The 16,851-nt window shown below is 40.8% G+C and overlaps 1 protein-coding gene across 2 annotated transcripts in view; it reads left to right on the top strand.

The window, feature by feature from the left end:
- The window catches only part of LOC135512297 (glutamate receptor ionotropic, delta-1-like), a 467,441-nt gene that overhangs the window by 417,541 nt on the left and 33,049 nt on the right, over nt 1-16,851 (top strand). For both annotated transcript variants that reach the window (XM_064934181.1, XM_064934183.1), the window contains exon 12: nt 9,377-9,515. In XM_064934181.1, the coding sequence (XP_064790253.1) occupies nt 9,377-9,515 (139 nt within the window). The remainder of the gene's footprint in view (nt 1-9,376; nt 9,516-16,851) is intronic.

Below are 16,851 nucleotides of genomic sequence, written 5' to 3'. Positions count from 1 at the left end.
TAGATAAACTAGTAACATCATCAACCATGTGGAGTTAACAAGTGATTATGATGGATTGATTGATTGTTTTTTATAAATATAAGTTTAATGCTAGCTAGCAACTTACCTTGGCTTCTTACTGCATTCGCGTAACAGGCAGGCTCCTCGTGGAGTGCAATGAGAGGTAGGTGGTTAGAGCGTTGGACGAGTTTTAACCGTAAGGTTGCAAGATTGAATCCCCGAGCTGACAAGGTAAAAATACGTCATTCTGCCCCTGAACATGGCAGTTAACCCACCATTCCAGGCCGTCATTGAAAATAAGAATGTGTTCTTAACTGACTTGCCCAGTTAAATAAAGGTTACATAAAAAATACAAAACCAAAATGTGAAGAACATAAATCAATCAACTCTAATTAGCACATGTAGGACAATATGCAAGTGTGTGTGCATGGACTTTGCAGATGTATTCTCATATGTGCAGCACATAGTATTTTTTTTACAGTCCTTCTTTGGGGGGCAGAATTGGCATCTCCTCCTGTTGCCTGCCTCAGCTGCAGCCCCAGGTGGATGAGGACAAGATTCAGCCCCCTGAACAGCTTTCAAAGTGCTACAGAGGCTGCTGTGTGGGGGAGGCACTCCCTTCTTTGAATGTGTGGGGTTACAAGCTCCTTTCCCAGCTTCTCCAGGAACACCCTCCCCTTGTTCCGCTTATCAGGCAACCAGGTAGGGTTGATCTTGTTCCATATCACAAAGGCATTGTATGAGGACACATCAATGATGTAATGGAAGATGACCAGGGGCTAACGGGCAGTCATCCTCCTGCAACTGTATGATCCAATCACCTTGTCCAGGTTGTCCACGCCTCGTTTGTTTGTGGTTGTCGTCCAGGATGATGGCTGGCTTCCTGTCCTCATGATCACTGATCTCAACCGTTTTGTGCAGTTTGCTCAGGAGGACCAAATTCTTATTCCTCTTTGAGAGGTAAGAAACTAGAGTGGGGTTCCATCTGTCACATCAAGCACAAGTCGCATCCCCTGGTTCTTCTCCGGGCCTCTACTGGTCGGCTTTCCTGTGTAGACTTGCATCTTCCAAGTGTAGCTGGATTGTGCGTCACAGGCCACCCATTTCTTGATGCTGTACTTTGCTGGCTTGCTGGGCATATACTGCCAGAAAGGACAGCGACCTTTCAACAAAGGAGATTACTTCCAGTAATTAGTATCAGTGCCACAGAAAAAAACAAAAATCAATGATATTACAGCAACACATAAAATGAACAGTGTCACTTACATTACAGATATGAAAATAAAAATGTACCTCTGAATGGAACCAGTTGCTCATCCACTGTTACTTCAGGCCCTAGGTTGTAGAGGTATGGCAGATGCTCCACCCACTTATCCCAGACCTCTCTTATGGCCGTCAGTTTGTCTTTCACGTGTCTTACAGGTCTTGACTCATGGTTATCCAATCGTAGCATTCTTGAGAAAGACTTTCAGTTGCATCGTGACACTGAAATCACCCTTCCTCTCTCTGGATCCCAGAGACTACATGTAACCTCACCGCGGGACCTATACACACCACTAAGATTAGCAGCCCTATGTTGGCACGCAGGTCAATCTCATCCATCCTTTTCCAGTTTTTTCCATATTTAAGGAAACCCTCAACATTTGTCATCTCCAGGATGATTTTTTTTCGATGGCTGGTGTGATGAACATGTAGAATGTTGAGGCAATCTCCTAGCCATGGGCAACTTCATGTCTTGTGGGCCCTGGGATCATCCTATTGACATTTTGTGCTGCCATCCTGCCCTGGTGGTCATATGGTGACAAGGACCATGTTATGTTGCTGTTCTTTGACAAAAATGTGTGGATTTCTTCTTCATCTGAAGATGATGCATCATGCTCTGGGTTGTATTCATCCCCATCTTCTTCTTCAGATACCTCCTCTTATAAATAATTGTTCTCTAGTTCCTCCTGGACATCTGCAAAAAATCTGATGTACAACCTGTTGGGCACTGAAACGTGCACTCATTGCTTTGGCAAAGAGAGAACCAGGGGGACTGTCATCTGCAGCACCTGTATTGCCTCTGCCTGCATTCTTCATTAGTGAACAATGCTTTCATGACATTTTTATTTTGTCTGAATTTTTAAATATTGTCTGTGAACTTAGAGGGAAGATGCTGCACATGCACAAGACAATTTTAGTTTTGTCTGAGTTAAAACAGTAGGTTTTCTCTGCTGTTACCCCCCCCCCCCAACATTCCGCTGAAAAGGCAGCACGGGAAATTCAAAAATATTTTGGGGAAATATTTAACTTTCACACATTAGCAAGTCCAATACAGCAAATGAAAGATAAACATCTTGTTAATCTACCCATCGTGTCCAATTATTAAAATGTTTTACAGCGAAAACACAACATATATTTGTTAGATCACCACCAAATAAAAAAACCACACAGCCATTTTTCCCAGCCAAAAAAAGCAGAAATAGAGATAAAACGAATCACTAACCTTTGATAATCTTCATCAGATGACACTCATAGGACATCATGTTACACAATACATTTATGTTTTGTTCGATAATTTGCATATTTATATCCACAAATCTCGGTTTACATTGGCGCCATGTTCAGAAATGCCTCCAAAATACCCGGAGTAATTACAGTAATTACAGAGAGCCACGTCATATAACAGAACAGAATACTCATCATAAACTTTGATGAAAGATAAATGTTTTACATATAGTTAAAGAAACACTTGTTCTTAATGCAACCGCTGTGTCAGATTTTTTATTTTACTTACCATGCAATAATCTGCATACCATGCAACAATAAAAAGCATACTATGCAATAATCTGAGACGGCACTCAGAAGTACACAACATTTCTCCGCCATGTTGGAGTCAACAGAAATACTAAATTACATCATAAATATTCCCTTACCTTTGATCTTTCATCAGAATGCAGTGCCAGGAATCTTAGTTCCGCAATATATCGTTGTTTTGTTCAATTAGGTACTTTTGCTAGCACGTTTAGTTCACATGTCCAAACGCTGGCGTCGGTCCAGACGAACTCGGATGAAAATTTCAAAAAGCTATATTCCAGGTCGAATAAACTGGTCAAATTAAGTAGAGAATCAATCTTCAGGATGTTGTTATCATATATATCCAATAACGTTCCAACAGGAGCATTAGTTTTTGTCTACAGAGTAATGGAACGCATGACGATATCATGAGTAATGCGCATGACCATAATTCAAACAGTTTTAGAAACTTCAGAGTGTTTTCTATCCAATAGTAATAATAATATGCATATATTAGCATCTGGGACAGAGTAGGAGGCAGTTCACTATGGGCACGCAATTCATCCAAAGTGAAAATGCTGCCCCCTATCCCTAAAACATTTAACTTAGTGGCTCACTGGAGAGACGCTCTCGGATGCGGTGCAGCCAGCGGGTTTCTCCACGCATCGTGCCGACAGAAACAAACATCTTTCTGGTAAGAAGAGGGGCGGGGGCGTATGCCTTATGGCTAACGAGACGTGGTGTGATCACAAAAACATACAGGAACTCAAATCCTTCTGTTCACCTGATTTAGAATTCCTCACAATCAAATGTCGACCGCATTATCTACCAAGAGAATTCTCTTCGATTATAATCACAGCCGTATATATTCCCCCCCAAGCAGACACATCGATGGCTCTGAACGAACTTTATTTGACTCTTTGCAAAATGGAATCCATACATCCTGAGGCTGCATTCATTGTAGCTGTGGATTTTAACAAGGCTAATCTGAAAACAAGACTCCCTAAAATGTATCAGCATATTAATTGCGCCACCAGGGCTGGCATAACCTTGGATCACTGTTATTCTAACTTCCGCGACGCATATAAGGCCCTGCCCCGCCCCCCTTTCGGGAAAGCTGACCACGACTCCATTTTGCTGATCCCTGCCTACAGACAGAAACTAAAACAAGAAGCTCCCATGCTGAGGTCTGTCCAACGCTAGTCCGACCAAGCTGATTCCACACTCCAAGACTGCTTCCATCACGTGGACTGGGACATGTTTCGTATTGCGTCAGGCAACAACATTGACGAATATGCTGATTTGGTGTGCGAGTTCATTAGAACGTGGGTTGAAGATGTCGTTCCCATAGCAACGATTAAAACATTCCCTAACCAGAAACCGTGGATTGATGGCAGCATTCGCGTGAAACTGAAAGCGCGAACCACTGCTTTTAATCAGAGCAAGGTGACTGGTAACATGACCGAATACAAACAGTGCAGCTATATTCCCTCCGTAAGGCTATCAAACAAGCTAAGCGTCAGTATAGAGACAAAGTAGAATCTCAATTCAACGGCTCAGACACAAGAGGTATGTGGCAGGGTCTACAGTCAATCAAGGAATACAAGATGAAATCTAGCTCAGTCACGGACCAGGATGTCTTGCTCCCAGGCAGACTAAATAACTTTTTTGCCCTCTTTGAGGACAATACAGTGCCACTGACACGGCCTGCAATGGAAACATGCGGTCTCTCCTTCACTGCAGCCGAGGTGAGTAAAACATTTAAACGTGTTAACCCTCGCAAGGCTGCAGGCCCAGACGGCATCCCCAGCCGCGCCCTCAGAGCATGCGCACACCAGCTGGCTGGTGTGTTTACGGACATATTCAATCAATCCCTATACCAGTCTGCTGTTCCCACATGCTTCAAGAGGGCCACCATTGTTCCTGTTCCCAAGAAAGCTAAGGTAACTGAGCTAAACGACTACCGCCCAGTAGCAATCACTTCCGTCATCATGAAGTGCTTTGAGAGACTAGTCAAGGACCATATCACCTCCACCCTACCTGACACCCTAGACCCACTCCAATTTGCTTACCGCCCAAATAGGTCCACAGACGATGCTATCTCAACCACACTGCACACTGCCCTAACCCATCTGGACAAGAGGAATACCTATGTGAGAATGCTGTTCATCGACTACAGCTCGGCATTTAACAACATAGTACCCTCCAAGATCGTCATCAAGCTCGAGACCCTGGGTCCCGACCCCGCCCTGTGCAACTGGGTACTGGACTTCCTGACGGGCCGCCCCCAGGTGGTGAGGATAGGCAACAACATCTCCACCCCGCTGATCCTCAACACTGGGGCCCCACAAGGGTGCGTTCTGAGCCCTCTACTGTACTCCCTGTTCACCCACGACTGCGTGGCAACGCACGCCTCCAATTCAATCATCAAGTTTGCGGACGACACAACAGTGGTAGGCTTGATTACCAACAACGACGAGACGGCCTACAGGGAGGAGGTGAGGGCCCTCGGAGTGTGGTGTCAGGAAAATAACTTCACACTCAATGTCAACAAAACTAAGGAGATGATTGTGGACTTCAGGAAACAGCAGAGGGAACACCCCCCTATCCACATCGATGGAACAGTAGTGGAGAGGGTAGTAAGTTTTAAGTTCATCGGCATACACATCACAGACAAACTAAATTGGTCCACTCACACAGATAGCATCGTGAAGAAGGCGCAGCAGCGCCTCTTCAACCTCAGGAGGCTGAAGAAATTTGGCTTGTCACCAAAAACACTCACAAACTTCTACAGATGCACAATCGAGAGCATCCTGGCGGGCTGTATCACCGCCTGGTACGGCAACTGCACCGCCCACAACCGCAAGGCTCTCCAGAGGGTAGTGAGGTCTGCACAACGTATCACCGGGGGCAAACTACCTGCCCTCCAGGACACCTACTCCACTCGATGTTACAGGAAGGCCATAAAGATCATCAAGGACAACACCCACCCGAGCCACTGCCTGTTCACCCCGCTATCATACAGAAGGCGAGGTCAGTACAGGTGCATCAAAGCTGGGACCGAGAGACTGAAAAATAGCTTCTATCTCAAGGCCATCAGACTGTTAAACAGCAACCACTAACATTGAGTGGCTGCTGCCAACACACTGACTCAACTCCAGCCACTTCAATAATGGTAATTGATTTGAAAGGATGTAAAATATATCACTAGCCACTTTAAACAATGCTACTTAATATAATGTTTACATACCCTACATTATTCATCTCATATGTATACGTATATACTGTACTCTATCATCTACTGCATCCTTATGTAATACATGTATCACTAGCCACTTTAACTATGCCACTTTGTTTACATACTCATCTCATATGTATATACTGTACTCGAAACCATCTACTGTATCTTGCCTATGCTGCTCTGCACCATCACTCATTCATATCTTTATGTACATATTCTTTATCCCCTTACACTGTGTATAAGATATTATTTTTGGAATTGTTAGTTAGATTACTTGTTGGTTATTACTGCATTGTCGGAACTGGAAGCACAAGCATTTCGCTACACTGGCATTAACATCTGCTAACCATGTGTATGTGACAAATAAAATTTGATTTGAAGTTAGAAATTATTTAAACACACTTTGTTGTAGGCTACTATTTACTGGTTAACAAAAAATCATTTATGTCATATAAAATATATTCACCCCACCCAGTATTGTAATCAAAACTTACCAGAGAGCATTGTGTCCTTGGCTCAGACAGTGTAGTAGTGTGGGCTTAATAGCATCTCATTAGTGTGCAAGATCTTGAGAATCAGCTGTACATGTGATGGAAGAGTGCGCTGCACATGTGATGGAAGAATGCACTGTGCATTCAGAGAGTTGCAATTCCATTGAATTCGGGATAGTTTAACCAAAATATGCCACAAGAAAAATTCAGGAAATTTACTGGAACATTTCCGACCCTTCGCAACCCGAATACAAATGCATTAAATGCATTCCAGGTGACTACCTTATGAAGCTGATTGAGAGAATGCCAAGAGTGTGCAAAGCTGTTATCAAGGCGAAGGGTGGCTACTTTGAAGAATACAACATTTATTTTGATGTGTTTAACACTTTTTTTAGTACTGCATGGTTCCATATATGTCATTTTATAGTTTTGATGTCTTCACTATTATTGTACAATGCAGAAAATAGAACAAATTAATAAAAACCCTGGAATGAGCAGGTGTGCACAAACCTTTGACCGGTACTGTGTGTGTATGTATATATATATACATATAAATACACACACAGAGAACCAGCCAAACGTTTGGACACCTACTCATTGTATATACAGTGGGGCAAAACAGTATTTAGTCAGCCACCAATTGTGCAAGTTCTCCCACTTAAAATGATGAGAGAGGCCTGTAATTTTCATCATAGGTACACTTCAACTATGATGGACAAAATGAGAAAAGAAAATCCAGAAAATCACAGTGTAGGATTTGTTTATGAATTTATTTGCAAATTATGGTGGAAAATAAGTATTTGGTCACCTACAAACAAGCAAGATTTCTGGCTCTCACAGACCTGTAACTTCTTTAAGAGGCTCCTCTGTCCTCCACTTGTTACCTGTATTAATGGCACCTGTTTGAACTTGTTATCAGTATAAAAGACACCACAACCTCAAACTGTCACACTCCAAACTCCACTATGACCAAGACCAAAGAGCAGTCAAAGGACACAAGAAACAAAATTGTAGACTTGCACCAGGCTGGGAAGACTGAATCTGCAATAGGTAAGCAGCTTGGTTTGAAGAAATCAACTGTGGGAGCAATTATTCGGAAATGGAAGACATGCAAGACCACTGATAATCTCCCTCGATCTGGGGCTCCACGCAAGATCTCACCCCGTGGGGTCAAAATGATCACCAGAACGGTGAGCAAAAATCCCAGAACCACACGGGGGGACCTAGTGAATGACCTGCAGAGCTGGGACCAAAGTAACAAAGCCTACCATCAGTAACACACTATGCCGCTAGGGACTCAAATCCTGCAGTGCCAGACGTGTCCCCCTGCTTAAGCCAGTACATGTCCAGGCCCGTTTGAAGTTTGCTAGAGAGCATTTGGATGATCCAGAAGAAGATTGGGAGAATGTCATATGGTCAGATGAAACCAAAATATACGTTTTTGGTAAAAACTCAACTCGCCGTGTTTGGAGGACAAAGAATGCTGAGTTTCATCCAAAGAACACCATACCTACTGTGAAGCATGGGGGTGAAAACATCATGCTTTGGGGCTGTTTTTCTTGTAAAGGAAAGAATGAATGGGGCCATGTATCGTGAGATTTTGAGTGAAAACCTCCTTCCATCAGCAAGGGCATTGAAGATGAAATGTGGCTGGGTCTTTCAGCATGACAATGATCCCAAGCACACCGCCCGGGCAATGAAGGAGTGGCTTCGTAAGAAGCATTTCAAGGTCATGGAGTGGCCTAGCCAGTCTCCAGATCTCAACCCCATAGAAAATCTTTGGAGGGAGTTGAAATTCCGTGTTGCCCAGCAACAGCCCCAAAACATCACTGCTCTAGAGATATGCATGGAGGAATGGGCCAAAATACCAGCAACAGTGTGTGAAATCCTTGTGAAGACGTACAGAAAACGTTTGACCAACAAAGAGTATATAACAAAGTATTGAGAGAAACTTTTGTTATTGACCAAATACTTACTTTCCACCATAATTTGAAAATAAATTCATTAAAAATCCTACAATGTGATTTTCTGGATTTTTTCTTCTCATTTTGTCTGTCATAGTTGAAGTGTACCTATGATGAAAATTACAGGTCTCTCTCATCTTTTTAAGTGGGAGAACTTGCACAATTGGTGGCTGACTAAATACTTTTTACCCCACTGTATATAAATATATATATATTTTTATATAACCCTATGGCATTTAGATTTTCCACAAACACCTCTCTGGAAAAAATCTTCTAGAACCTCTTGACCTTGGTATTAGTGCCGCATGAACACAATATTACTCTGTTTTTCTTATTTTACTTTTTTGAAAAAGTCCTAAGGGTACATCATTGATAGTGACACTTGGAGACAAATGTATGCTTTTTTTCTCACAACCTGAATCTCTCAGATGACATTTCTGTGGCTTTACTCTTCAAAATGATAATTCACATTGACATTTCCTCGTCCACTTTCTGTGAATTTAGGCCATGTATGGAGACAGAGTGCTTAGACTTCTGCTACAGGAAGAGAGAGCCAGCTAGCTGCCTGGGCAAACAGTGGTAATGTGAGGGAGAGGGAATGAGAGGGAAAGTATTTGGTATAAAGAGGGTTAAAAAGAGAGACCGAAATTGACAGAGACAGTTAGAACGAGTACGATGAAGTGCTATGACACAGAGACAGGCGAGAGAAAGCAGAATAATTTAGAGGTCCTGAAAAATACAATTCCATTATAAAAAAATCAACCAGTTCATTAGGATCAACAGGCTAAAACAAAACCGGCAGAGTAATGGTGCAATGAGTTGTGATATCACAAACAATGAATCAAATCCACATAATATTGTTCAAGACTTCATACAGTACATACTAACTTATCTTGTGTTTCTAGGGGGAGACTCCATCCTGGGTTCTGTGGCTCTACGTATCGTCATGGGCAGCTGGTGGCTTTTCACCCTCATTGTGTGTTCCTCCTACACGGCCAACCTGGCAGCCTACCTCACGGTATCCCGCATGGACAACGCTGTGCGGTACGTTATCAACTTATCAACCCTGTTGTACAGTGTATCCTTCTATCTTTAAGACTTATTGAATGATGTGGTGATTTTCTGGTGGTAAGTGTCTTCAACTGGCAAGGATACTGTTATGTCTTACTTTTTCCAGCATTGACCTGCACTGCCAATTTCCTGATGTTTTTTTGTCTTTGTGGGTTACATCTCACCCATTTAGGCAAAATTAGACATACCAATAAACTCAAGTTGGGCAGGCTGTTGACATGTTGTCTCTCTTATACAAGCCCATAAATATGGACCAAGTGTGATTCACACACACGGACAGACAATTGTAATTCCTAACCCACTCCGTAAAATAAGTTTTCCCTCCTCAGTCCAAATGTTATTTGTTAATAAATCCAATTTAGCACACTCCTGTCTAAATAGAACATGTTGGTTACTGGGGAGAATGCTAAATAGCACTTAGATCCTTTATATCACGGCTTATTGTTCAATCATTTGTACCCCCAAACACTGTGCCCATTAGTACAAAAATATAATATTTGTAGACAACATCTTTCTTCTGCTCAGACACAATTATTATGTCTCTGTATACAGTTGAAGCCGGAAGTTTATGTACAGTTAGGTTGGAGTCATTAAAACTGTTTTTCAACCACTCCACACTTATTAAACTATAGTTTCGGCAAATCAGTTAGGACATCTGCTTTGTGTATGACAAGTACTTTTTCCAACAATTGTTGAGACAGATTGGGTTTACATACAAGTTTACATACACTAAGTTGACTGTGCCTTTAAACAGCTTGGAAAATTACATAAAATTATGTCATGGCTTTAGAAGCTTCTGATAGGCTCATTGACATAATTTGAGTCAATTGGAGGTGGTTGTTTTTCAAGGCCTACCTTCAATGTTGATTGAAGCAGCATCTCAAGACATCAGTCAGGAAGTTAAAGCTTGGTCGCAAATGGGTCTTCCAAATGGACAATGACCCCAAGCATACTTCCAAAGTTGTGGCAAAATGGCTTAAGGACAACAAAGTCAAGGTATTGGAGTGGCCATCACAAAGCCCTGACCTCAATCTTATAGAACATTTGTGGGCAGAACTGAAAAAGTGTTTGCGAGCAAGGAGGCCTACAAACCTGACTCGGTTACACCAGCTCTGTCAGGAGGAATGGGCCAAAATTCACTCAACTTTTGTGGGAAGCTTGTGGAAGGCTACCCAAAAAGGTTTGACCCAAGTTAACTCAACATTGCCTTTAAATTGTTTATGTAAACTTCTGATCCACTGGGAATGTGATGAAAGAAATAAAAGCTGAAATAAATAATTCTCTACCAAATGTCAGGAATTGTGAAACAAAGTTTAAATGTATTTGGCTAAGGTGTATGTAAACTTCCGACTTCAGCTGTAGCTGTTTAGAGTGGAAATGACACATAGGAAAGAGAAAATTACAGAAGATATATCTGTATTGTCTTGGGGCCAAATCAAGACTCTAGAAAAAAGGAAAAAGGTGTGTGTACATGCATGCGTTCATATGTGCGTGTGTAAATCAAAGCGATTAATGTGTGTAAGTGGCAGGAAAGATTTAATCGATAAATGCTGTTAGCTCCATCAGCCAACATTTGCTTTCTTGAATCATTCCATAAACTAAATGTAATAAACTGGTGTGATAATTACTTATCATTCTTTATTTAAACATCAGAGAGGGTAATCACCATGCCTCAGGGTGGAGAGGTGAGATTAAAGGACTGTGATTAAATGTATTGCTTCAGATTGATGATGTCTCTCTGCTGAATGATATGAGAAACTCCTGTTCACACCGATTCACTAATTAACAATGACTAATTATAAGTAACAAGGGTTTATTTGTGTGGCATACAAAACATATAGACAATTGGCAAGTTATTAGACCTGGTCTGGAATACAGTCAAAAATGCATGGGGAACACGTGCACAGTAAAATGTCCCTTAGATTAAAACCTTAGAGAAACCTTACCAAAATAGACAGCACTGAGTAACATCATGATAGCAGCATTGTCAGGGATGTTTTTGCCAAAACATTTCCAAATGCTCTTCCAACCAATTGAGACATGAAAATAGAGCTCTTTCACCATGCACACCAGAGGTGGGTCAGGCGTCAGAGGAAAATTATGCAGAAAATACCTACTGTAACTCACTCAACAAGGGCCTATGAACTTGAAGCTTTTGGGGGTCATCAAATACATTACCATTATGAACCATGTTAAGTTTGGCATTGATATCTTTAAAAAAGGAAACTATTAACAATAACTTTTTTTACAATGTAAAGTTAATACTTAAAATAATCATACAAACTCTTCTTCTCAAGGACTGAACGTCAGATTCACTCCATATTTGGTAATTTCACTCATCACAATAGTCCCTATAGAGTTTGAGAAAATAACATTGATGCATACAAAGATGGCCACTATACCTGTAGATGCATATTAGCAAATACAGTAGTCCCGAGTGACGCAGTGTTCTAAGGCACTGCATCTCGGTGCAAGAGGTGTCACTACAGTTCATGGTTCTAATCCAGGCTGTATCACATCTGGCTGTGATTGGGAGTCCCATATGGTAGTACACAATTGGCCACAGTGTCGTCTGGGTTTGGCTGTGATAGGTCGTCATTGTAAATAAGAATTTGTTCTTAACTGACTTGCTAAGTTAAATAAAGGTTACATTTAACCCGGCCTTCACAACCCAATTGAAGTGTTTGGGATAGGTTGGACCGCAGAGTGATGGAAAAGCAGCCAACTAGTGCTCAGCATATGTGGGAACTTTTTTGGTTACTACATGATTCCGTATGTGTTATTTCATAGTTTTGATTTCTTCCCTATTATTCTACAATGTAGAAATTAGTAAAAAATAAATAAAGAAAAACCCTTGAATGAGTAGGTGTGTCCAAACTTTTGACTGGTACTTTATGCTAATATGCACAAAAAAAGATGGCTAAATTGACAAATCATAAATAACAATGTACGTGTCCATTTTAACCAGTGGTCAGCTCACAACACTTAAAATTCAAGCAGAGATCTATCGCTCAGATTTAAAAAAAATGATTTAAAAAAATCATAAGCCTACGCAACATTAACCAATTAAAAACAGTTCTGGAGTAATGAGGTTTGTTCAGTAGGCTATAGGCCCAATACAAATAGCCGACCAATCAGCCTGTTACCAACCCTTAGTAAACTTCCTGAAAAAATTGTGCTTGAACAGATACAATGCTTTTTCACAGTAAACAGACTTTCAGCACGCTTATAGGGAAGGACACTTAACAAGCACAACACAAATGACTGATGATTGACTGAGAGATTGATGATAAAAGTATTGTGGGGGATGTCTTGTTGGACTTCAGTGCAGCTTTTGATATTATCGATCATAGTCGGCTGCTGGATAAACGTATGTGTAATGGCTTTAAACCTCCTGTTAATATGTGGATAAAGAGTTACTTGTCTAACATAACACAGAGGGTGTTCTTTAATGGAAGCCTCTCAAACAAAATCCAGGTATAATCAGGAATTTTCCAGGGTAGCTGTTTAGGCCCCTTGCTTTTTTCAATTTTTATTTACGACATGCCACTGACTGAGTAAAGCCAGAGTGTCTATGTATGCGGATGACTCAACACTATACACGTCAGCAACTGCAGCGACTGAAATGACTGCAACACTTAACAAAGAGTTGCAGTTAGTTTCAGAGTGGGTGGCAAGGAATAAGTTAGCCCTAAATATTTCTAAAACTAAAAGCATTGTATATGGGACAAAACATTCACTAAACTCTAAACCTCAACTAAATCTTGTAATAAATGGAGTGGATATTGAGCAAGTTGAGATGACTAAACTGCTTGGAGTAACCCTAGATTGTAAACTGTAATGGTCAAAAAATATTGATACAATAGTAGCTAAGATGGAGAGAAGGTCCTACAGGCCCTAGTTTTGTCGCATCTTGACTACTGTTCAGTCGTGTGGTCAGGTGCCACAAGGAGGGACTTAGGAAAATTGCAATTGGTTCAGAACAGGGCAGCACGGCTAGCCTTTGGATGTACACAGAGAGCTAATATTAATGTCAATCTCTCCTGGCTCAAAGTGGAGGAGATTGACTTCATCACTACTTGTATTTATAGGAGGTATTGACATGTTGAATGCACCGAGATGTCTGTCTAAACTACTGGCACACACCTCGTACACCCATGCATACCCCACAAAAAATGCAACAAGAGGTCCCTTCACAGTCCCCAAGTCCACCAGTACAGACTATGGGAGGCACACAACAGTGGGGACTGTGAAGCAACACAAACATAGACACATGCATACACACACACACACACACACACACACACACACACACACACACACACACACACACACACACACACACACACACACACACACACACACACACACACACACTCACACACACACACACACACACAATACACATGGATTTAGTACTGTAAATATGTGGTAGTGGTGTAGTAGGTGCCTGAGGGCACACAGTGTGTTGTGAATTCTGTGAATGTATATTAATGTTTTTAAAATTGCATAAGCTGCCTTAATTTTTCTGGACACCAGGAATTAGTAGTTGGTGCCTTGGCAGCAGCTAATGGGGATCTGTAATAAAATACAAATACAAGCTTTTCCCAACATCCGGTCCTTGACCATCCATAATAAATACAAATACAATATATTGGATATGCTTGATTTGCCCTGCCAAGGTTGTTCTTCTCAGAGCATTTCGAAATGCTATTTTTTTAAATGTAGGTATATGATCACACTGGTAATAGATTATTTGTTGTATTTCTTGTGAGGCACAGCTGAGTGAGCATAATAATTTGTATTTTTTTCTGGACTGATGGTCTGCATCTGATGGTCAGTCTGAGGGGAGGGAGCAGCGGTGAGGCTGCATTTCACCCGACTCACCGTCCCTCCCCTCTCCTTGCCATCTCTGAGAAAAGGGGACCGTCTTCCAACTGATGGCAAAACTCAATTCGCACGGCATTAATTCTCATGTAGCAATTCATGTTACTCCTATGACCAGAGAAAGTTAAATATTCCTTGATATTAAAAAAGACAAGCTGCTAATAATAACAGTGCAAGCTTATCAGAATACTTTGCTATAGTCATTCGTTGCAACTGCAGTAGGGACAATACACTAATAAAAGTGTTAAACATAGTGTTGACAGTGCTGAATAACAACGCAAGACTGTATCGTTGGGTTTTTCACAGAAATGTTTGGTGATCAACAAGGAATGCCTTGAAGATCGACCACTCGATCATGATTGACCGGTTGGTGACCACTGATTTAAACCAATGTAAATACAATCCACAGTTGCCTATCAACTTCAAACGTGCCATCGCTATCATGACCCTAACATGAACCTCACTGAACTTAGTACTATGAAAAAACAGGGAAACTATTAACTCATTATTTGCATATGTAACGCTAATGCACAAAACCATCTTCTCCTCATGAACCATCCATACGATTCACTCCAGATTGGAATGGTTTTGAGTAGTTTTTGCATTCAAATATGGCCATAATGTACCTATAAATGCACATTAGCACACATACTAATGCTAAGACTATTTTTTACATCTGAACCATAATTCAGATTGACTCTAGATTTGGTATATAGACTCAATGAATTTGAGAATAATTAGCTGCTGCATTCAAAGTCAGCCACGCTACACCACTAGATGGCACGATATCACAGCAGAGCTATAAGAACTGAACTAATGGAAATGGGGCCATGACATTTGTTATGTAAACTTTATGTATGTCCTTAGAAGCTGTGCGAATATGAAGTTACTGCAACCTTAGATGGCTGCACCAGACTAGTTGTTGGCAGTATAGATGTCATTGGCACCATAGGCTACCAGAGCAATGACTCTTTGTTTTCTACTTGTACATCCTCATCTGCACATCTATCACTCCATTGTTAATTGCTAAATTGTAATTACTTTGCCAATATGGCCTATTTATTGCCTTACCTCCTTACTTCATTTGCACACAATGTATACAGATTTTTCCATTGTGTTTTTGACTGTACGTTTGTTTATCCCATGTGTAACTCTGTTTTTTTTGTCGCACTGCTTTGCTTTATCTTGGCCAGGTCACAGTTGTAAATGAGAACTTGGTCTCGACTGACCTAAATAAAGGTGAAATAAAAATAAAAAATAAAATGAATTGATCAGGTGGACTTTGTTTCATCCAAATTAATGTTACATTTAAATTATGCATACAATCAATGTGAAACATTGTGAAAGTAATGCTGAAAATATTAACAAACAATTAGTCGAATTGACCCCAGAATTGGTATATAAAATCAATAATTAAATAATGACTTTAACAATGACATCTTCACTTGCGTCATCCTTGTAGTATTGAGAGGTCAACATGGTAATGCTTCAACTGATTGCACGGATAGGAAGAGTTCCTACATGATAGAGTGCTTACTTTGTTATCCGACTGTCCTTTCTGTCATCCTTTTTTTGTTGCCTGCAGCCATATTCTGTTCTTATTTTCCTATGATAAGACATCAACATTTGGCACTTAAAACCTCTGCATTGTTTTGTTCATTAGTTGCTTCCCTGTAAGTTAGAGGATTTGAGAAGATACTTAGGCACAACTTCAAGTGCTAAGGCCAGGTTTGACTGTGGTTGAATTGCAATAAAATTTGATTAGAATTAGCTACTATTATTTATGTAGTGGTACTCCAACTTAAAATGAATTTAAAACATTTGAATACAGTGCCTTGCGAAAGTATTCGGCCCCCTTGAACTTTGCGACCTTTTGCCACATTTCAGGCTTCAAACATAAAGATATAAAACTGTATTTTTTTGTGAAGAATCAACAACAAGTGGGACACAATCATGAAGTGGAACGACATTTATTGGATATTTCAAACTTTTTTAACAAATCAAAAACGGAAAAATTGGGCGTGCAAAATTATTCAGCCCCTTTACTTTCAGTGCAGCAAACTCTCTCCAGAAGTTCAGTGAGGATCTTTGAATGATCCAATGTTGACCTAAATGACTAATGATGATAAATACAATCCACCTGTGTGTAATCAAGTCTCAGTATAAATGCACCTGCACTGTGATAGTCTCAGAGGTCCGTTAAAAGCGCAGAGAGAATCATGAAGAACAAGGAACACATCAGGCAGGTGCGAGATACTGTTGTGAAGAAGTTTAAAACCGGATTTGGATACAAAAAGATTTCCCAAGCTTTAAACATCCCAAGGAGCACTGTGCAAGCGATAATATTGAATTGGAAGGAGTATCAGACCACTGCAAATCTACCAAGACCTGGCCGTCCCTCTAAACGTTCAGCTCATACAAG

The sequence above is a fragment of the Oncorhynchus masou genome, chromosome 24 (genome assembly GCF_036934945.1).
Source record: "Oncorhynchus masou masou isolate Uvic2021 chromosome 24, UVic_Omas_1.1, whole genome shotgun sequence".
NCBI classification, from domain to species: Eukaryota; Metazoa; Chordata; class Actinopteri; order Salmoniformes; family Salmonidae; genus Oncorhynchus; species Oncorhynchus masou.
This window is presented reverse-complemented; position numbering and strand designations above follow the sequence as displayed.